The following is a 23,720-nucleotide window of genomic DNA, read 5'->3' on the forward strand; positions in this document are numbered from 1 at the left end:
CTGTAGAGAATAGAAAGCCTGAGGAGGAATATGCTGAAGTATAATGAATACCAGTGATGATATTTTTTAATTAGCCCCAACAGGCTCTTCTCACATGATGGGCACTCATGTGACATGTCACATGCAAAGAAAGTTGCTCAGTATTTTTTTGCATCATACTATTTATTGCCTGTTGAGCCAATATCTATCACACATGAACCTCAAACTGAGGGATTATCCTATTAACTGAAATAAATCTATTTTATTTGGTGGGTAACATTTATCAAAACTAAGCTAAACTAGTAAGTGGGTCTTGTTTGTACTTTGTGTTTGTAGAAAAGAGAGGCTGCAAAATTTACTAATAGACTTTCCACTTGTTCATGTTAAATTATAGAGAAAAAAATAACAAAAACAAACAACAAAGTAGCTTGTTTAGGTAAAAGCTCTTCTTCTTAGTATTGACCGTAAATATTACTGCAATGCAGTTCGGCTGCTAATTTTTCAATCACGACAGACTTTTTAAATTTTTTTATCTTTTATCGTTTTGATGATATGCATCGTTATATCACCAAGCTCTACATTATAATTAAAAATTAAATTATTCCCACAATAGACAGTTAGAGCAAAATAACTTTCCTTTTTGCTCAAGACACAGATACACACATTTACCTGTTAAATACAGGCTTGCTTAGTGAATTAAATGACTAAATATTAAAAAAACGTTACCGGCATGTTACCCCCAACTTTCTGAATGTACAGAAAGAGGTATGAAAATAATTATTTATCAAGCTCAATTTCAGTGGACTACCATCTTCCTACTGTAGTCCCTGAATAGAGAGACTATCAGTGGACAAAGCCACCACAGCCCCCATGGTCATGTAGAAGACTTACTGCAAAAGCTGAAACCAACACTCACAATCCTTAGGAGAACATTTTGGTTGATGACTGAGAATAAATGGCTAAATGAAAAGGTTATCAAAGTTGGACATATTTGAAGAATAGAGTAGTCGAGACGAGCCCACTGGTGTCAGTTCATATCCGTTTCTTTAGACATACAAATGAGTGGAGATGTTGATATCAAGTAGTCCGTTTAATAAAATAGATTTGCAAGCAAAATACACCTGACATTTCTGTGTTAGCACTCAGTTGTTTCTCAGCTAACTTTGATGAACATTTTTTCTAAACCATACTTTCTTGGGGCTGTAACTGTACCACTAACACATGTTAACTTCTCCCAAACCAGACTGATTTTAAATATCCATGATCAAGATTATTACAGCTGCAGAAACATCAGTCTCAACGTCTACCTTTTAAAAAAAATCAGTTGTACAGTCATACATCTGTTCTCGTCTGCCACACAGTTATTAAAATGTCATTCAGCTGCATACGTCGCATTGCATTGCCAATGGTAGAAAAGGAAAACATCAACCCAAAGTGGAATGGCTACAAAAGGGAGCAAAACAACGTTCCTTGCACTTATCAGTGACAATGTTTAGTACATACAAGTCATCTAGGGGTGTCACAGTTGCAAGAAATGAGCATAAGGTAAGCAGTCTATTAAGCTTTTAAAAACTAGACTTGGCTCTTAAAAAAAAAAGGAATTACTAACCACAGAAAAAGAAATACAATATTAAATATTTCTTATCTTGAATTGGCTGTGATTAACGGCAGTATCATCTTCTTCAAAGTTGCCTGTTTCTGCAATCTTATGACATTTTTGATGATGTATCAGTGACTTTCAACTTGGGCCTAAATGTACTTTTCTCTAAAAAGTCAAACCCAAAAAGCCACTTTTCATCGCAGGTTTCTGTCATAACAGAGGTACATGATGCTCTTCAGTGAGGATATGAAACATTGACTGGAATTATGGCAAAAAAGTAAAGCAAAGTCCACATTATGGATGCACTGCTATCTATTTAGCAACTTTTACTCACACGGTGTCTAAACAAGTAAAACAAAAAGGCTTTGAAAGAAAAGATGAAAGTGTACCCAGATCTTTTAGAAAACTATATTCACACAGTCTATCACATTAAAACATTTTTAGTGGACTATATCATAGAAATATACTCAGTCAGAGGAGATTCGTAATTTATATAATGTAGCGTAGCGCTTGATACTGCTGTCAATTACAGCCACCTCAAACTTAAATGCACGCTAATGTATTTTTTGGTAGGTAAATCCTTATTAAAAATCTTTTTTTTTTCCACTCATCCAACTCTTTATCAATACATGATTAAAAAGCAAATCTTAAATTACAACAGTGATGTTTGTTTCTGTGCAGATGCAAGTGTTTGTAATCCTAAATGACGAGAATTAAAAATGAAGATGTGATCGGGGGGGGGTCTGTGTGTGTGTGTTTACAGGGTCGACCCTCACATCCATCACCGGTCCATCATGCTTAGGATCATCTCAGGGGTGAGGTCTCCGTTAGGTGGGGCAACAGGCGGCGCCATCTCCGTTGCGGTCCCCTCTTCCTGGGGCACCTCCTCCAGCGTGATGGGAGACTTCCCTCCGCCGACCACCACCTGCTCCACGGCTTCATCGTTGCCGTCCTCCTGGTCATCTTGATCGTCCGCGACCTCCTTCTTCACAATTATGTCATCCACCTCTCCAGTGGCCTCGTCCTCCACACGGATGATAGCAGCCGCTGTTAAGAGAGTTTCAGGTCAGTTTCTGGTACTACCAGACAGCGGGGGGAAACAACATGTAGAGCGGCATATTTTCACATCTAACTCTGTGAGATAAGGGGATTATTTCAACCAAACCAGAGTTGGTGATTGTTGGAAAGACTTAAGACGAATGAGGTGTTTTATAATGCTCTGCTGCTAGAACAGCTTGATCTCTAACATAAACAAATACACGTGAAAGATGAGGCAAGTGTACTCGGGTATGGAACAACATTACTAATGTGAAGGCTGAGCGGCGGGGGAGTTGGGGCAATCCTACTCGGGCACAGTACGAATTAATCGTACATAATATGAAACGCCCTTAATATATTAGCTATGCAGTTATGATCAGACAAACAGTCTATTAGCACAGTGGTTTTCTAAACCTTTTCAAGGACCCCTAAACTGACACAATAAGACCACGGACCCCCATTTGATTCCCGGGGTCCCCCATCGAACAGGATTTTTGCTTTTACATGTTTTATTACAGAAAGTGTATGAAACCCATGATCAAAATTGTCATAAGAGAACTTATTAATACTGAAGGAAATTCTTTTGCCAGAGAGTTCAAATAATACAACACCTAAGAATAAAAACAGAGTAATAAATATTAAGTGTATGAGAAGTATTAACACAGATAACACAATAACAGAACAAATAAGAGAACAAAGAATAAAAGTAAGTTTTATTATTTAGTAAAATTAAATTAAAAAATTAATATTGCGCATAATATTGAAAAAGTAATAAAAAAAAAAAGTGATATTACACATGACATTTCTGTCATTGTGTTACTTATGGATGGAATTATAGTGAAACTAAATTATTCCCATTTTTGCTGGGCACCCCCTGGAACCCCTTACTTTGAAAACCACCGCATTAGCAGCTATCGAGTCTCACTTTGTGTGGCAACACTTACTGTCTGGTTTGCTCTTCGGGGGACGTCCACGTTTCCTCTTGACTGGTGGCTCGATAGGGGCTGGGATAGGGACGACTGGTGGGGCTTGTTCAACCTCAATCTCACTTAGCTCGTCTTCCTCCTCTATCTCGTCCAGTTCATCCTCTACAGGTGAAGGAGTAATGACATCAAGCAGATATTAATTACATTTTGATATAAGCACATTTGCCGACAATCTTACTCCATAAAACCACCACTACAATATATGAACTGCATCCTGGTTGGGTTTTATGTGCCAACTCAGTGATAAATGTGCCCGGTCCTGTACAAACTTCAGTAACCAAAACTGGGAGGTTATCAAGACTGCAAAGTCCCGTAGACCAAAACAATATCCTCCTGATGAACATTTTGAGCACACTGAAGGCCTTTGCACACCAAATCCGTATGTTTCGTCCGAAATAGTGGCACGTTTAAAAATAAATACAACCTCACGTTTGTGTCAATCAAGTTTACCAACCGACTCCGAACCTTTCATCAGTCATAAAGGTTTTTGGAAAAGGTTTGATTTTCCACGCAAGGTTTGTGTGTGTAATGTTTTTTTTTGTTTTTTTATAAAACCGTATGACGGATTAAAAATGCGTTAAAAAAAAAAGGTGCAAAGGTTGGTGTGCAAAGGCCTTTAGAAAGTAAAATTAAAGTCACAACTGACCAGGCAACTTTTTATAGCCAGATCAAATGATAAATGGACTCCTTTGACCTAGTTTGACAAATTTTCATTGCCTATTCTGGTGTCAAATTGATGGACCGCTACACAAAATAACAGATTTGCCACGTAAACAATACCTGTGTCATCCTCGTCTCTCCTAGACTGCATCTTCCTCTTCCTGCCCGACGAGCCTTTTTGGGTGCGGGAGTTCCATTTCTTCTTCGACTTCACCATTGCAGCTCTCATTGTGACGCAGCATGGTGTTCTGTGGAGCGCACACACACAACCATTACAACTCAGTGACATACTGTAAAAAACAGGCAAGTGTGTGTGTGTGTGTGTGCTAAAACTCAGAGCTCAGTCCTACCCTGCGGTGTGAACGTCTTGCTGCACTTGCTGCAGACGAAGGCAGTGGGATAAAGTTGGGATCATGGTAGCGCTTGAAATGCATGTCCAGAAGCTGCTTCTGCCTAAATGTTTTCTCACACTGGCTGCAGGCAAACGGCTTCTCCCCCGTGTGCGTACGCTTGTGCATTACCATGTGGCGTTCCTACGAGGGAATAGAACAGAGAAAATTTTTTATTTAGCATTAAAATAAAGTAATACTTCAGAAGTGCTTCATATTCCACTTGACACACACCTGTCTGCAGCAGTAATCACACTGTTCACACTTGAAGCGCTTCTCATTCTTGTGGGTCTTCTGGTGTTGGATGAGAGCGTATCGCTCATGAAACACGGCATCACAGTAGCGACATTTCTTTCCCTTCTCAATAAATGAGTGTTGCTTCCGCAAGTGAACACCTGGAATAGAAAACAGCAAATACATTTATATAGGGCCACACCAATACTCCTGACTGGGACTGGTAAGTTTAGACAATATTTCCATTATAAAATCTGCAAGATGTGATGTAACATGATTTCTCTTACAACCATAGTTTATATGGACATACTACATGATCTAACTTACCAAGGTCGCTCTTGCGTGCGATGACAGTATCACAGTGTGGGCAGTGGAACTTGGCCACATTCTCCGTGTGTTTCTGCAGAATATGCATTTTCATGGTGCCGCTCTGTGTGAAACGAGCATGGCAGATGTAGCACTCGTACGGCTTTTCACCTGCACCAAACAGGAGAGAATTTAGTGAGTGAGGTACTCTTCTCAAACTGGGAGTAACCTTTCTTTTAACCTAAAGATGGGGCAAGTATGTTACCTGAATGTGTCCTCATGTGTCTCTTCAGCTTGTAGGTGTCTCTGCTAGCGTAGCTGCACAGACTGCACTGGAAGGGTCGCTCCCCTGTATGAGAGCGGATGTGCCTTTTCAACTTACTCACCTACAAATAGACAGAAAAATTTAAATATGAACTTATCCTGGGTGTAAATTACAGATGGGATACGTAACACAGTAACAACATGTGATTACTTGCCTCCACACTGCAGTAGTCACACATGGAGCATTTGAAGGGCTTCTCGTGTGTGTGTTTGTAGCGACGATGACGCACCAACTCACCGCTGGTCACAAATGCCATGTCACAATCTTGGCATTTATGTGGCCGGGTGCCTAAAGAAATAGAAAGAAGTGAGAATGAAGGAACATCGCCATTTATTAATGAAAATATTCTATAATAACAATTCAAGTAAAGCTAGCCAGCTATAAGAGGAAAAGTTTAAATCCTTAACATACCCATTTATCTAAAGTATTAAAAACTCTAGCAAAATGTTTTCAAGTAACAAGTATAAGTATTGTTTTTTTGCCTTACCTGTGTGTGTATTGAGGTGGTTTCTCAGTAGTGTGACCGTTCTAAAGGCCCGTCCACACAAGTGGCATTTATGTGGTCTCTCATCGGTGTGGCTCTTCATGTGTCTGTCCAGGTTGGAGCGCCTTGGACAGGTGTAGCTACACAACTCACACTGGAAAGTCTTTTTTACACCTGGACACAACATTTTAGGATTATAAAGAGGAACATCACATAGACAAACCACAATCTGAATGTGTCTTTCTCAGCATCGTGTTGAGATATCTAAAAGAAACCGTGTTAAAGTCTAACCTTTTTTCTTGATCTTGGTGGGCTTTGGTGGCTTCATGTTGCCACAACCTTCTCAGCATTCACTTCTGACAGCAGCCCCTCCTGCTGCTCTTCTTCAAAGTCGTACACAGAACGTCCATGTCACGTTCGCCGTCTCCGTAACGCAGGCGGCTCTTCTTTCCCTTCTTCCCTCTGTTACGGATACCGGAGATGGGCTGGTAGTCTGGGTCCTTGGACCATTCTGGGTCTTCTTGTGGAGGCACAGTGGCTTCTATTCCTGCTGCCTCTTCTTCCTCCTCCTCCACCACCCCTTGAAGCTCCTCATGGACTGCATGCAGCTCCTCCTGCTCTACAGTCTCTACCTCACCATTGGCACCCACTTTTACCACCTAAAAGAAAACATTATGCATCTTATTGTGACCAGACTCTTTTCAACAAAAGGAGTATGCCAAGTCACATAACCATAAGGGACGGATCTTATGACACACCAGCACAGTCGTTTCTCACCTGGAAGCCCTCAGGCAAGGGAAGAGTGTGACAGATAACCGGCTCTGCGTCCTTGTTAGCTCCTGATGCATCAACGTAGGTGGCCTGGAGCCCCTCAACAGTTGCTGTTGTGACGGGTACCTGCACCAGCTGAAGCTGCCCAAGACTTAACGCAGCTCCCGTCTGCTCCTCCATATTCACCACCTACATAGAAGAAACAACCTTTTCAACTTGATCACACCACAACAACATTTCACAACAAGGCCCGTTACTGATAGTCCAACATTAGATTAGAGCAAACTCGATTGCCTAACTTGTGTTTTATACAAACCTGGAGCGTGATGATCTGTCCCTCATCTCCACCGGTAACAGTCACGGTGCCGCCGCCCTCCAACACCTCCGTCTTCATTTGCAGCAGAGTCGGATCGAGAGTGTCCATCACCATCATCTCCATGTTCTCAGTCACCTCCCCATGTGCAGCTATGACTGCCCCCTGTATCAAAGCATCTCCAGCCTCTGACAGGGCCTTTCCTTCAGCGGTCTGAGTGGTCTCCATGGAAATAACCTCGCCCTCCATGGCAATGGGCCAACTAACACCTTTAATAGAAAAGACATGAATCAAAAAGTGAGACAAGCTTGCGTGGGCGATGAGGATAAATTGTGACAACTTTCCACTGCGAGTGGATTTTCCTGAGTTAACTGGGACGTTTTGTGAGAAACGCTGCGAGCTCTGAAGCTGCATTTAATTTCGCTACGGATGCACCGATGCTGAATGTATTTATTGGTACATTTTATGTTATTAGGTTAGGAGGTCAAACCTGATGTTGCTTTACACATAAGAATGATCCCAGTCACTTCCACACAGTGAGGCATACATCTTATTAATGAAACACTGGTATCGGATCGGTACTCGGCATCGCTCGATACCCAAAGCCCAGGTATCAGTATTGATATCTGGACTGAAAAGGTCGTATTTGGTGCATCCCTAAACTTCACCTCCATTAGGCTGATTATAATAAAAATAACAATAATAATAATATCAGTGGTGGATGTTTATAAAACTCCACTATGGGCGAGTGTGTTGATCCATAGATCAATGGGGCCATTGATTAGTTTTGCCTTTAATGACCTAATCAACTAATACTTTACTTGCAGTGTGTTTCTCTTTATAAACATAAACATAAAGTATAAAACACTCCCAACTACAGGTTCTTGTGATATGGATTGTCAAGCCTTACATTGACCTGTCTACATCTGTTGGAGCCTTAAAGTTCAAACAGATGACTGCTAGTATTGAGAAAATAAACTCAACTGAGCTGTGGTTTTAAGTGATATATATAATGCACTAAATGTCCCTGGACATTTTCCAAAAGACACCTCCAACACCACCTGTTCATCAAGGCCTCTGATCTCAGCTGACTCTTCCTACACATCACTCTTTAATTACTTAGCTATAGTTTCTCCTCTGTGTTATTTATTAGTATGATTTAGCCTCTTTGTAAAGCTCCTTGGGTTTCTGAAAGGCTCTATAAAAGTCTAATTATTATTATTAAACTGTAGTTAAAGTGCTATATAGAGATGGTCTCTAGCATTACTCTATAGCATAACACACAGAGGTGTAGGTAATGAATGACACCCTGAGATTGACTAGTCACATAAAGTACCTGGAGCTCAGATCACAACTCAAATGATCAATACATTGTGAAGAAACAAACTGTATTAGTTTATCCTGCATAATCCCACTGTGGTGTTGTCCAACAGTGATGTAAACTTTAGAAAAGTGACGTCATCCGGTGCTGGTTACACAAACGATAGCAGTCGATTGTCAAGCCTTAAAGTTACCTGTGTACATCTGTTGGAGCCTAGAAGTTCAAACAGATGACTGCTTGCATTGAGAGAAAACAAACTCATCTGAAATGTAGTGTTATGTGATATATATAATGCACTAAACTGTAGTAAGAAGTGCACTATAGAGATATCTCTAGCATGTCCCATAACACACAGAGGGCAGGCAATGAATGACACCCTGAGGCTCACTAGAGGCACATAAAGTACTTTACTACGCAGCAGCGTGAGCTCAGATCAGCACTAACATGATCAATATGTGGTGAAGAAACAACCCGGACTAGTTCATCGTGCATAATCACACTGTAGTGTTGTCTAACAGCGAGGTAAACTTTAGAAAAGTGACTTATTCACGTCTTCCTGTGCTGGTTACACAAACAGATAACAGCCGATCAATCAATCGATACTCTGAGTCACTCCGTCGCCTGTTTCATAACGCGTTATCTACCGTACTGTGTTACATCTCGTTATCGGTTCAGTTTAAGTGGAAAGAGGGTGCTGTTGTTGAAGAGGTAAACTACTTGAACAGGAGCTCGTGTTGTTGGAGTGTGAGCGCGAGTCGGTGTGAAACAGGAAACAAAGGGACGATAAGATGGACGTCAGGCCCCAAACTACCTCAACAACACCGAGACTCAGAGGAACAGCCATCCCGCTGCTATTACCACCACAGAGCAGCCCAGGAGCTCACACGGGCTGAACACAGAGCTGGAGTTATAGTTTATAGAGAGATTTAGTGCGTTTTGGATAACGATAGAGGGAGACAAACACCCCCCGCCAGCGCGCTGCTCGGTAAGCCCTACCGTGACACCTAGAGGCCGGCGACGGATCCTACAAACACCTCCCCGCGTCCGGAGGTAGAGGGACCTCTTCACTTACTCCCGACTGATGCGTTCCCCCGGTATATTCAGCTGGATGCCCGCTGCATGCGGTGGTCTGCTTCAGTCCCGGTGTGACGGTCCGTACCCGCTGAGCGCCGGACTAATAGTTTTCTCCCGCTTAAGGAAGAGTGGGCCTAACACAAAATGGCGGTTGTTTAAGAGCCACCGCGCATGCGCAGAGACTCAGCCGGAGGGCGCGAGGGGCGGGGCCGAGAGGCGCGAGGGCTGCTGCGCGCCACTTTTGAATCCAGCCGGGGGCGTGTCCTCCAGAGACAGGAGAGATCATACAACTACATATACATATATACTTATATACTTATATACATATATATATATATATACATGTATATATGTATACTTATATACATATATATACATATATATACATATATATGTATATATATGTATACTTATATACTTATATACATATATACATATACATATACCTATACATACCTATATACTTATATACTTCTATACATGTATATGTATATATATATACATACCTATATACTTCTATACTTCTATACATATATATGTATATATATATACATACCTATATACTTATATACTTATATACATATATATATATGTATATATATACATATATATATACATATATACATATACCCTAATTACTATGAAATTGTAATTAAAATAGTTACATTACGTATTACATTTTAACATACCCATATACATATATATATATATATATATATATATATATATATATATAAAGTTATGTTAAAATGTAATACGTAATGTAGCTATTTTAATTACAATTTCATTCAATTCAGCAACATAATGAATGTTATATTCAACATATAAGCTTTTTATCAAAAATATGTTCAGATTGTAATCACCAACATTTTTATTAGTAACTACAATTTAATTACTTATTTTTTCTCAGTAACTGTAGCCTAGCTGACAATTACATTTATTTTGTCATTCAATTACGTAACTCCATCAACTAGTGACTAGTTTCTCCCAACACTGTTACTACCCAACAACCTTTACTAAAGAATTATATCCGTTCTCTTTAAACAGAAATTAAATTCTAACATTTTTCTCTAATAAAGATGCTGAGAGTCGAAGATCGAAATTCTTCAAATTTCCTATTGCACCAAAAGTGAAGGAGGTTCACTTTACGGTTCTCAATGAAATATATATAATATACCCCTCTGCTGAATCCTTAAGAAACCGTTTTGGTTTTGATCACAATAATTGCTCATTCTGTGATGAACACATTGAAACTACAGAACATTTACTTTATGAATATATTTTTGCTAATGCTTTCTGGGATGATTTGCATTAATGGTTGTCCACTAAATTTGTACATTTTTTCTAATCTAACAAAGGAAAATATTATATTAGGTACGATTGTGAAAGATCCCATTACTTGACCTGGTAATCAATTTCATAATCATTCTTGGAAAGTTTTTTATACATAAAAACACAAAAATATACACAAAATGTCTATGTTTTTCATGAGGAGCTGTGTCTTTACTTTTCATCTCTGAAACATATGAAGAAAAAATTATGCTATGAGGTTTTCAGTGTTAGTTGAAGACCTTAACCTTACAGAGAACCCCTAGTACTATTAGACCTATTCACACACTCCCTTACTTTTGGTTTTGTTGGGTTTTTTGGGGGTTTTTCTCTCTCTTCATCCACACTCTTATGCACTGTACGCCAATTTCCAGGCTTGTCTGTTCCCTTGTAGTTGTGGACTGTTCTGTACGATGCCATATTGTAATGTAAATTTATCAATAAAAAAAATAAATAATAAAAAACTGAGAGAAAATCTTTTTAACTGCATTTAAATAGAGGTTACAAGTAATTTTGAGAATTAAAGAAATTCATAAAATCAGTCACAAGAGGGCAGTATGAATGTTGTAGGTGTAGGGCTGGGCCTCACAACACACAGACAGTCCTCATTGTGTACACCAGCCCAAGGATTGTTATAAATGTGTCACTCACAGTGTATTGAAGATTGAAGTTGACATCCAAATAATCATACATATATATATATGTGTGTATATATATATATATATATATATACACACATATATGTAAATATATAAACATATATATAAATATATATATATATATACACATATATATGTATGTAAATATATAAACATATATTTATATATATATGTATATATGTATATATATATATAAATATACACACATATATGTATATATACACATATATATGCATAAATATATATAATTATATATATATATACACATACAGTATATATGTATATAGTTATATACAGTATATAGTTATGTTCAAATGTAATACGTAATGTAACGAAATGTATGTTCACAGATCGGAGGAAAACAACCAATCAGAGCCAAGCTGGAGCCTGCCGTCTCTGAGCAGCTGTCAATCACTCGCAAACTCTGATCAAACGGTCAAACTAGGCAGCGCTGATCAAATATGAATCAATATTCTGTTACTGTAATGTCTATTTCCCACCTCAAATGTTTTCAGAATCATCCTGTAGTGTACAGTTTAGCTGTAAAATGATACAAGTTTGTGATCCGTCAGCCATGTTGAGATCTGTTGAGGAACTACCAAGCACCGCCCACCAGCCGGAGCACAGCCAATAGGAACGCTCTCTCTCTGAAATGACCTGTGATTGGCCAAAGTCTCCCATCACGGGCTAAAGCCTGAAAACAGAGCCATGAGGAGGAGCAGAAGTCTAGTTTTCTCTCAGAACACTTGAATTACAAGATGCTGAAAGGTTATTATAGATTTTTTGCGCAACAATGCCAAAGACTTTCGGCCTACTGCAGGTTTAAGTCACGATACGATCTTATTGCAGATTTAAAGATTTTGCAAGAATTGTGGTTAGATATATTAACTGCAAATTATTGTCAACATCTGTTTTATAAAAGATACAGTTCTCACTCTGTTCATCTCAGAGTTTTCATTCACATATCTGGAGGTCAGAGGTCAAGGGACCTTTCTGCAAATGGCCATGCCAGTTTTTCCTCACCAAAATGTAGCGTAACTTTGGAGCGTTATTTAGCGTTCTTCCTGACAAACTAACATGACATGGTTGGTACCAATCGTTTCCTTTCTAGTTTCATACAGTATGATACCACTTTAGCTTTAAGACTGAGCCCGCTATCCGTCGGATTTTTAAGAGGTTAATATTTAATATAGCCTAATAAAAGATTGATACTTGACGGTCGTGTAGCGATACAATATTGCCACACAAAATATTGCGATACTATGCTGTATCGATTTTTTCCCCACCCCTAGAAGCCATTGTAAATGATCCATTTATATCAAAGTGTTTCAAACCAGTTTGGATATCAAGTATTCAAACACAATTCCTGTTAAACTCCCTATACACACACCCTCAGGGGAATTATAGTGTAATGAAGACACACAGAGACTGGTGCTTGTGGGTGTGTGCCTGTGTTTTATGTCATGGTTTCTGAGCAAGTCTTACAGCCCATTATCAAGGCTTGAACAATCCTCTCAGGACTATTTGTTTTCTCTAGTATTGGTGAGACATCTTGCTTTGAATTACAGCATTTCAGAGCATCTTTTCCGCATATAAAATAAATTATTAATTTGTTACATAACCATTAGAACATTTTGTTCATTTCATCTATTTCCATTGCAGTATACTCATATGTATGTTCTTGTCGTAGGCTAGGATGCAGGGAGGAAACAGATGTTAGTGTGGTCACTTTATTCCTCCATCTCTCTGCCTCCTCTTATTTTATCACCATCTTTTTCTCATGGTCCAGGGGAGGGGGCAGAGAAAGGCGAGGTTCTGTTGTCAAATCTGTCAGTCTAGCCAGCCTGGCCCCTCCTACCTCAGTGGAGGCATTACATACTGCTGCTGCTCCAGCTCTTAGCAACGGTGCCTCAGCAACAGAGCCAAGGCAACAGAGCTCCACGGCAACAGCGTGCCGTGTCTCCCCAATGGAGCTGCCATTGGGCGGACCAGCGCTCAGGCACTACACCCAGAGCAGACCGAGACCTCACCGACAAAAACTGAACTATCGTCCCAGCAGACCCCAGGTACTGTGAAGGAGGATGAGAGAGAGGTTTTTGTAAAGATGGAGAGTGAGGGAAAAGGTGGTGTGTGTGGTGTGAGGAGAGAAAATGGAAGGGAGGGAGAGATGTAATAGGGTACAGAGGGGAGAGGCAGGGGGAAGGGAAGGTTGGAGGGGGGAGTGCTGTAAAAGATGCCTGGTCCCTGCTTGAAAAAGGCAGTCCCATTGTACCGGTCACCGGCTGTTTGATGAACCCACTTGGTATTTTCTGTGTGTAAGAGCATCACGACTATATGAGAGCGAGTGGTATAGTGTAGCCTGAATGATCTTCTCCTTCTCTCACTGAAAAAAAGCTGCTGCTGTTTTCATTTTTGAACAGGATTGTGTCCAAATGTGTGTGATCATCTCTCCATTTTCCACTGAGCTGATCCTGTTGTCACAGAGCTATTAGGATGTAGACATACAGACAGTCACTCCCTTGGAGCCGGTGGCCAGGGAGACCAAATTCAAGCAATTCCCCTGACAGGATATCATATAACGGTGACTTCTGCTAAATTTGTGTTCTGCAGTCAACCTCCTGGTTTTTATTGCTACTTGTGGCTACAGATGTTAATATGATCAGGATGATGCAACGCTGTATAGCTATAATTTTGATATCACATTACCTACATTGGCTGAATCTTGCTTTCATTCTGCATGTAAAATCCAGTGACGCCCCCCTCTTATTGTACGTTACTGAGCAACTGACTCCCAGGAGGCTGGTTTGTAGAGAGATTCAAACCAAAATACACCTATAGAGGCAGAAGAAACACTAGTGCCAGAGTGTGTGGGTTTTTCATAGGTTATAGGATTATGTAATGTAAAGTGGTGCAAGTTGCTCTTCAACATCAGTTTGTTTGATCTTTGGTGTAAAATGGTTTTTATGTGTGTGTGTGGTCATTAGGAGACGATAATTGAAAGTGACAATGAAGTCCTTGAGTTCATGGGGAGAGTGGATGAAGGAGTTGAAGAGTTCTTTACCAAGAGAGTACTTCCTACTGATACACCGTGAGTACTGATATTTAGCAAACCTAGATACTAACAATACTGCTTTGATAAACGTATACTGTAGCACTCAGTATTGGTTTGATCTACAGTATATGATCCTCTATATAGGAAAAAGCAAGATGAGGAATCTATCACAGTGCATGAAGTGGCTCCTGCCAGCTCTGTCCCTACTGCACCCCCGACGAAAACACTCAGGAGGAAGCTCGGTGATTTCTTCACCCTCAAAAAGAGACGAGGTCTGAAATCAGAACCAAGCCAGGAGGGGCGAACCAAAAAGGCCTCCATCGCTGATCTCATCCGCCCGCTCAGGGAGGTCGCCAGAGCCGAGAAAGACAAAGATAAGGACCGAGTCAAGGAACACGACAAGGAAAATGAAAAGGAGAAAGCAAAGGAACATCCCGGTGCTGTAACTGGAGAGTCAGCTGTTCAGGAGACACCTGGCGCTCCACTGAGGGGTGAAGTGGTGCCTCCCCGCCGAGCTCTCAGAGAAGGGAAGTCCCAGTCTCTCATTTTGCTGTCTGGATCAGCGGCAGTGGGGACTACCAATGCCAGACACACTTCAAAGGTGAGTGTTAGTAAGTCATACATTCATTTAGATCAGTAGATACATTTTAAAAAGCACTCACTACTCTGCTGTTGCTGATTTCAGAAACAACTCGAAGGCCAACATAGCTTTGAACAGAAACTCCATCTCATGCTTCAACGTATTGGAGTTTCCAAAGCTCAGCCAGGAGAGACACAGGTGTGTGAATGTCTGAATTTACATGTGTGTATTGTTGGAGTCTTCAGTGTTTAAATGCTTCTTTTATTCTTGTAGAATCAGGAGGGAGAGATGAAAAAAGCAGAATCTGAAGGTATGTCCCTTTATCTGTTCGATGTTTATTATGATTAAACTGCTCTCTGCTCCAGCTTAGTGTTAATGAAGCAGGATTAATCTTTGAAGTTGAGGGATTTGAATCAAAAGGAGGGACTTTTTTAACATTGATCACGCCTCCATTAAAGAAATGTAATATCTCTTTGGGCTAATAAGACTGCTTTAGTGACATAATACTGAATTAATTCCTCTTGTCAGGTACTATCATTGACAGCAAACCTGAGCCACCACCTACTTTCTCAAAACCTCGAACGATGTCTGCGTCATCAGGTAAAACACAAACACAGATTCACTCTCTCATACAGTATGTTTGTGATAAGCAAAATAATTTGCATGCTCATTTTTTTATTTAGATACAAGGCATCAAATTCGCCCAAGCGTGTCGTCACACGAGTCAGCTGGGAAACCCGCTTTGCTTCCAAAGCCCGTTCTCAAGCCAGGTCCACCCCCCTCAACATCTGGCCGCAACACACCTGAGAATGAGCTCGCCCAAATACAGGAAGGGGAGACAAACACGCCCACTAAACAGAGTCCAACTGCAGCTCCGTCTACCCCTCCTGCACTCACTACCACCACCACCACCACCACTCCTACTGCACCGACAATCTCAAACTCAGTCCCTGACAGTTTTACAAGTACTGTACCTCCCTCCGACACAGATATATGCACTGACTCTGTTAACGCCGATGCAGCAGCTACTACAACACCCACAGATGTTACAGAGCTCGACAGCAAACCTTCTACCCCTGAAGTTACTGAGCCGCCCACCTCCACCTTTCAGACAACTCTCACAAGCACCACTACACCCACAGAGCCCCCCACCACTGTTTCAGTTACCTCTGCTTCCTCTCAGTCCATCACTTCAGCATCCACCTCAACAACAATAACTACGCCTTCCATTACCACCTCGGGAACGGTTTCTGCTCCCAGCAATGAAAGCTCGGTTTCCGCAACAAATCTGTCAACTAAACCGACTTTCCCAGAGCTAAATGGTGTTCTCCCAGTTGATGCTACTCCCGCTGCTGCTGCTGGTGGTGATGCAGCTATTTCTGTCACCACCACAGCTTCTTCACCATCAGATATGCCACCAGCCAGTTCAGCTACTGAAGCTTGTAATGATCCCACTCGAGTCACCTCTTCTAGCTCTGTAACTTTAGTTTCATCAGTCACTGAAACAACATCTCCACCTCTTAACTCAATTGATGCAGTTTCACCTGTCGCCTCCATAACCTCTCCCTCCACCCTGATCTCTTCTGCCCTTCCTCCCACCATCTCCACCTCTTCCACCACCACCACCACCACTACGAGCCCAACATCCACCAACTGCATGATCTCTACTTCCACCATTACTCATCCAGCCACCCCTAGCCCTGCTGATATCTCCCTTCCCTCCACTTCTTCCAGTGAAACAAACCCCACAGACACCACTTCCACCGCCACCAGTTTAAACCGTGCAGATACCACTTCCACCGCCAGTTCAGCTACCGCAGCTGCAATTTGCTCCCCGCTCCTGACTGACACAGACCCACCTTACACTAACGACATCAGCGCTACCCTCACGCCAACTATTGATAACTCAAGTGCTACTTCTCCCCATATGACCAGTCCGGCCCTCTCTAATGATAGTCCTGGCCAAGATAATGATCTGCAGACATCTCCTGAAGAAATATCCAGTGCAGGGCCTGCAGAAGAGGGTACGTTTTTTAATCCTATGAGTATGTATTGTATATGTATGCAGTAGATGTATGTTGAATGACGGTTTTTGTGTTTCTCTCTCTCTACAGTAGATGAGGAGCTTCAAAAGAGCAAGCAAACTGAGACGAATGAGAGCGAGAAAGCTGTTGATGATGGGAAGGTGAGCGAGAATGAAAATGAGAAACCAGCTCTCACTTCTAACAGCGAAGTGATAACGAAAGACGTGCAGGAAGAAAGTGTGAAACCTGAAGAAGACACAATGAAATCAGAAGAGGGAGCGGCTGAAGCTTCATCAGGAAGAGATGATGAGCTGTGCAGCGACAAGGGGGAGCTAGGAGGTCAAAAACAAGAAGAGGGGGAGAAGTAATTTTAAGAATAAAGAAGTTGCTAAACACGGGACCAACTACTGTGACGGGGGCAGGAGAGGCCACAGTACAGAGTGAGGAGGGGGGGGGAGACGATCCATGGCACTTCCTACAGGGACCACCACATTAGAGCAGCACACCACAAAGGGTGGGCCACTGGACCAAAGAACTGAGATCCCCTTGGTGTGATGTAATCAACAAATCCAGCAGTGTCTTTGTCCTTTTTTAACTTCTGTTTGAATTTTTGCATTGCACGTATGATTATGTACCATAAGACAACTACTGTGGTAAAATACACCATGTTTACAAGAGATGGAGAAGAGACATAGTTATGACTATTAAATGGAATATTGAATTGACTGAGTCGTCCCTTGTTTATTTCTAACAAATTCCTGTTTTCTGACGAGAAAATCTTCACTCAAGGTACACTTGCTGGCCATTTCAGGAGCACATGGTCTTCCCCAGTTGCCATGGAGATAATTTAGTTGGTTATATCATTGTCTCTGTTCAACAATGGGCTTTGGTGCCAGAATAGCCTGAACAAAGTCCATCTGCTGCAAGGAGGACTATGAAATGTTGATGAAAGCTCTGTAAAAAGCTAGTAAGCAGACCTTGAGTTAAGGTTTTTGTCAAACTACTGTTTCCAAGGTCAAGAATGAACTTTCATGCAGAAATACATATATATTCATTTATTATATTTCCTATATTTGTAAGGCCCAATGTTAAACACAAGTGTTACCACATATATGCAGGTCTCTATAGGGGAATGAAACCAGTCGGATTTATAACTGGATGTAGGAATATTCCTGTTATTATGCTGCAATGTTGGCAAATAATCTGAAATCACAGGTCATACAACTTGGGAAGTATAACCCTAGATGTTAAATGGTATTTCTTCATTTTATTTCTATTTTAATTGTAAGGCAGTTTTCAAATTAACGCAAAAGTCATCTTTTGTTTTACATCACAGCACTGCAGTGTATTATGTATGCACAGCGGAGCTTTTCATAACTAAATTCTGAAATGGAAGTCATTAAAGAAAACTAACATTTTCACAACTGAAATACCGCGATAAATGCTCTTTACTATCTACGGTAATCTGCAGTTGTATGTATCAACAAACTCAAATACTTTGAAAAAGTTACTGTATATGTGTGTCTACGGTGATAAAGTCTTATGAAGACAACTGTCCAAAGTAGTACAGGATGTAATGAAGGTGGTCCTCCTGTCACAACAGCTGGTGGATTAATAGAGAGTATTTTGGGCCTCATTCACAAAGTGTTTCTTAAAATTAACTTGTGTTTTTGAGCTAAACGTCTATTTAAAACTAGTGTGGAAATCATAATAATGCACTACCTCTTGACCTTGCACATATGCTCAGGTATAGCTGATCATGAATAAAAGCATTTTTTTATACATACATACCTGTTGATGCTGGCAGACATCCTGGTACTGAAAGGTCTGCTGGGAGAGAGGAGTGTAAACAGTATAAGCACTTTCTTTTAGGTGTGCTTAATACACAAAGACAACAACAGAAAACAAAAAAATAAGGGGGAATAACCCAAACAAATAAAAATAAAATGAAAGTATTTCCTCCTTTAATGCCCCATTTCACATAGAATATGCCTGATCCTTGTTTTAAGGGTGTTTAAGACCTTTGATCATGATAGTTCAGAACATTAGTGACCCAGCAGCTCTGTAGTGCAGTGTATTGGGAAGAAAAATGTTTACTTTGGAACTTCCCCTTAAAGGGACTGTTTGTAACTTCTTACACGTATAAATCTACCGGGTCGGTGTCCCATTTGTGCTCGCGTGTGGCTACGCTGTTCAGACAAGACTCCAACACAAACAACACGGAAGCACCAAAACCGCAAAGTTATATCTAGTGAAGCCCGTCTGTTAAACAGTGTTGGCCGCGGTTGGAGGACGCAGGGGAGACCGTAGCTTTGGTCTCCAGGGCCGGAGTCTCTGCTGTACTCTGCTCCTCTGCCTGCCTGCCCTTCACTCAGCTCGCTCCACCACTACACGTTCATGCGCGCACACTACACTTCATGTCTATTTAGAGCGAGCAAGCTCGAGCCCAACGCTGACTTTCGTGACTTAACGGCAGACCCACAGGTGTCGCTGTTAACAAGCATTTCTGATTCTTACAAACAGTCCCTTTAAGTCCTGTATACCTAACAAAAGAGGACATCAGTCCTTTATTAGAGGCAGACAGACTATTATAATATCGGGATGTTGCAGGTTGATACAGTTCTTACATGTGTAAACACCTTGGTTTGTTTTTGGTTGGTTCAGTTAAATAAATCGCTACAACGCTTTCATTAATTGTCAGGTAACAACATAGAAGTGTAGACCTCCAGTGACTGTAACTCCGCTGCGGTTCCTCTCCCGACCAGCAGGGGTCGCTGGCGGGCACATCACCCAGAAACCCGCTCCTCTCCCGGAAGAGGAGGGCCGAGGGAAACGACGCTAGAAAAAACAGTATTTGTTGTAGACTGTCCACAAAGTGGTGAGAGTTTTCTTTTGCTATCTAGATAATCCAGGTAGTTAGGCCAGTACCAGCAGCCTCGGTGTATCGGTAGGAGGACCAGCCTCGTCGTGTAACCATAGAGACCAGAGACCAGAGACCAGAGATGTCCGTCGCGCCTCCCAGTCGCTCCGCCACCGGCTGGCCGCGCAGCGGGGCCGGACAGTTCGGCAACAAATACATCAGCGGGCCCGCTAAACCACTCAGTCTGGAGAGGACCATCAACCTGTGAGTCCACAACACAACACAACACAACACTACACAGCGGCTACCAGCAGCTACATGAGCCCGCTGGTTAATCAACCCAACCAGCTCAATCAGATCAATGTGCGTCAGTCACTCACAGCGCCATGCTGGAGAGATCATCACACCACAGACACAACAACGAGACCACCACACAGCAGAGGGGCCCCAGGCTGGACCTGATGCTTCACAACAAGAGTAGAGGGAATATAAGAACAATATCATATAGGACGCTTTCATTGTTTCACTCACTAGTCACAGAGTCTCAGACAATGGTATCGATTATAGAGCGGAAGTAGTTAGTCGATTAATCAAATAGTTGATAGACAGAAAATTAATTGACCACTATTTTTTATTATTATTATTAATCGTTTTAAGTATTTTTTTTTTAACCAAATATGCAACCCTAACCCACTGGTTTCATTTTAGCAAATGGGAATATATTCTGGTTTTCATTATCTTCTATATTATTAAACTAAATCATTTTGGCTAATACGTACTTTTTAAGATTATTTACATTACATTACACAATTCATTTTATGTAATTGAGAAAATAATCAACAGATTAATAATAATAATAATATATATATATTTTTTTATCAAGGAAGGCTACAGAGACCAGTAAATATTCACATTTTAATCGTTTTAAGTAATTTTCTTTAACCAAATATGCAACCAAAACCCATAGGTTTAATTTTAGCAAATGGGAATATATGCTGGTTTTCATTGTCTTCTATATTATATTAAACTAAATAATTTTGGCTAATTTTAAATAGGCAATTTAAATAATAATAATAACAATCTTTATTTGTATAGCACCTTTCTAAACATAGTTTCAAAGTGCTTGCACAGATACAATGAAATACAGACAAAATAAAAACAACAATAAAAGAACAAAACATGGAGACCAAATAATGAGAAAACTACAACCTGTAACCAGTGGTATCAAAACAATAAGTTACTACACATAAGCCAAAAGAGGACAATATAAGGTGTGGGAAAAAGGTGCACCAAGCTGTTGCCTTACGGAGTTAAAAAAAGCCTTTTTATAAAAATGGGTTTTTAAAAGAGATTTAAAATTGGTAGTAAATAAGTAAATGTCAGCTTTGGGAATTTGTGATACGTACTTTTAAAAATGATTTATATTACATTACACATTTATCATTTTATGCAATTGAGAAAATAATCAACAGATTATTATTATTAATAATAATAATAATAATAATAATAATATATACATATTTTGTTTTATCAAGGAAGGCTACGGAGACCAGTAAGTATTCACATTTTAGAAGCTGGAACCATAATCAGTTATCAAAAAAGAAAATTGTTGCTGAAAAATGTGGCATTTAAAAATCAGAAAAAAATATTTGAATTAAGACCCAATCATACAATCTATGGCAGACAAAATCTTGAATACAATTTTGTCTTATCGCTAAAACAATTAGCTGTTGTAAAGAAAATTAATCCGCAGTAATTTTGATAATCATTTAAGTCATTCATCGAGCCTAATATTTGCATTTTTTTTGCCTCTGAAATTTGAGGATTTTCTCCTTTCTCTGTTTTTATATAATTTAAAATGATCTGGTTTTGGGACTGTTGATCTGACAAAAGAAGCCATTTGAAGTTGGCGTTCCATCATGTGTGTATTTGTGCTTCAGGTACCCTCTAACCAACTACACATTCGGCACCAAGGAGCCTCTGTATGAGAAGGACAGCTCGGTGGCTGCTCGGTTCCAACGGATGCGGGAGGAGTTTGATAAAATGGGAATGCGGAGGACAGTGGAGGGTGTCCTCATTGTCCATGAACACAGGCTGCCTCATGTGCTGCTGCTGCAGCTGGGCACCACTTTCTTCAAACTGTGAGTAGTTGATGTTCGGAGGCTCCTGCATGAAGCCGTGTTGTTAGTCGTAACAGTCGTCTGACAGTTTGCGTCTCTCCTGCAGGCCCGGGGGAGAGCTGAGTCCTGGAGAAGATGAGGTGGAGGGTCTGAAACGCCTCATGACGGAGGTAGCTACAGCACAGTTTAAGCTTCTTATTGCCGTGGTGATTGTGGAGTTTACACGTAGTAACTTTTGTTTTGATGTTAGATCCTTGGACGGCAAGACGGCGTGAAGCAGGACTGGGTGATCGACGACTGTATCGGCAACTGGTGGCGCCCAAACTTCGAGCCTCCACAGGTTAGTACACACAGATGACAGTGACAAGTTTTGAGAATTGAATTAAATGAAGGAACATTTGTAATAGATATTGTTATTTTAAATATTTTAATTGAAAGCAGTGTAGCATTAACAGATCAGTATTGATTCAGCAGCTTCTGGTCAGCATCTGTTGTGCGAGTTATGCAAGTCATTGTGGTTTACAATACGTCTTGAGATATTTATTTTTTTATGAATATGCAATGATTTAGAGATGTATACAACATTTTAAGACATGTTCATAATCATACTTACTTTCACTTTCATTGCTAACCAACATGAGAACTAATCCAGAGTTGTGTTTTCTTGCAGTATCCATACATTCCAGCTCACATCACCAAACCTAAGGAGCATAAGAAGCTATTCCTGGTTCAGTTGCAGGAAAAAGGTCAGTATATCACAACATAACTTTGGGAAATTATTGTATTTTAACTTTGATGTTTAAAAAGTTCTGTAGTATCATTGGTTCTTGTTTGTAAACCTGTGATTCGTGTGTCTACAGCGCTGTTTGCCGTCCCCAAGAACTATAAACTGGTGGCAGCACCTTTGTTTGAACTGTATGACAACGCTCCTGGATATGGACCAATCATTTCCAGTCTACCACAGCTATTGAGCAGGTATTGTTTATGTCATTGTGGAAGTAGCTAAATTGAACTGAAACACCTGTTTTTTTTTCTGATGATTGTCACTGGATAAATTAAAAACAGAAGGGCTGGAATCAAATATTACAAGAATTGTCTGTATCAAGGATTTGATGTGTTAAATTGCTGACAAAAACTGTATCATCTGTAACTTTTCTAGCTAATCAGTTAGCATGTATCTTTCATGTTTGGAATGTAACATAATAAAAACATTTTATCAACACCAGTTAACACAGTGAAAGCACAATGAATATAGAGACTACTAAAGAGTTTTTTAGATAGTGTCCATCTTTCTGAAGTGTCTGATGACAACACTGAAGACTGCACCACAATTTATTTATATACTCCTGGAAGCAAAAGAAGACGTATACCTGTACTCACAGTATTTGTAGATAAAGATTGAAGGCAGCGGATTACGATAATATCTAAAAATAACAGGAGTATGTGCAGGAGTATGTCACTTGTATTCAAGTTGCGCCGCCCTCCGATGCACCAGTGACACATTCAGGTGTGCAGAGAATTTTTTTGTATTTTTTGTATTATTATTTTGACTTTAAATTAGCTGGAAGGGGTTTATGGCAAAAAGCTAAATTAATATTGCAAGAGAATGATCTGAT

The 23,720-nt window shown here is 40.4% G+C and overlaps 3 protein-coding genes across 4 annotated transcripts in view; 2 read left to right on the top strand and 1 right to left on the bottom strand.

The window, feature by feature from the left end:
• Positions 1 to 1,050: 1,050 nt before the first annotated feature.
• Positions 1,051 to 9,659, bottom strand: LOC119476881 (transcriptional repressor CTCF-like). The gene is given in 18 exon segments (XM_037750496.1): positions 1,051 to 2,626; positions 3,562 to 3,705; positions 4,384 to 4,431; positions 4,434 to 4,463; positions 4,466 to 4,511; positions 4,597 to 4,664; positions 4,667 to 4,796; positions 4,887 to 5,047; positions 5,214 to 5,363; positions 5,458 to 5,578; positions 5,672 to 5,805; positions 6,005 to 6,175; positions 6,293 to 6,337; positions 6,340 to 6,405; positions 6,408 to 6,660; positions 6,779 to 6,961; positions 7,089 to 7,354; positions 9,479 to 9,659. Coding segments are annotated over 17 exon segments (2,262 nt in total). The 5' UTR covers positions 7,335 to 7,354; positions 9,479 to 9,659; the 3' UTR covers positions 1,051 to 2,360.
• Positions 9,660 to 13,337: 3,678 nt separating this feature from the next.
• LOC119478695 (flocculation protein FLO11-like) lies at positions 13,338 to 17,492 on the top strand. Its single transcript, XM_037753608.1, has 8 exons — positions 13,338 to 13,534; positions 14,453 to 14,556; positions 14,665 to 15,121; positions 15,206 to 15,298; positions 15,374 to 15,410; positions 15,629 to 15,700; positions 15,784 to 17,124; positions 17,215 to 17,492. The coding sequence occupies exons 1-8, from the start codon at positions 13,436 to 13,438 to the stop codon at positions 17,490 to 17,492; spliced, it is 2,481 nt and encodes an 826-aa protein (XP_037609536.1). The 5' UTR covers positions 13,338 to 13,435.
• A 2,383-nt stretch (positions 17,493 to 19,875) lies between these two features.
• The window catches only part of nudt21 (nudix hydrolase 21), a 5,159-nt gene continuing 1,314 nt past the window's right edge, over positions 19,876 to 23,720 (top strand). Inside the window, exons 1-6 of one of the 2 annotated variants that reach the window (XM_037755238.1) lie at positions 19,876 to 20,248; positions 21,925 to 22,125; positions 22,211 to 22,274; positions 22,355 to 22,444; positions 22,775 to 22,850; positions 22,965 to 23,079. In XM_037755238.1, the coding sequence (XP_037611166.1) occupies positions 20,127 to 20,248; positions 21,925 to 22,125; positions 22,211 to 22,274; positions 22,355 to 22,444; positions 22,775 to 22,850; positions 22,965 to 23,079 (668 nt within the window). In that variant the 5' untranslated portion in view covers positions 19,876 to 20,126. Of the gene's footprint in view, positions 20,249 to 21,924; positions 22,126 to 22,210; positions 22,275 to 22,354; positions 22,445 to 22,774; positions 22,851 to 22,964; positions 23,332 to 23,720 lie in introns of those variants that run through there. The other variant, XM_037755231.1, reaches the window with a different exon arrangement.

The sequence above is a fragment of the Sebastes umbrosus genome, chromosome 2, assembly GCF_015220745.1.
Source record: "Sebastes umbrosus isolate fSebUmb1 chromosome 2, fSebUmb1.pri, whole genome shotgun sequence".
Taxonomy (NCBI): domain Eukaryota; kingdom Metazoa; phylum Chordata; class Actinopteri; order Perciformes; family Sebastidae; genus Sebastes; species Sebastes umbrosus.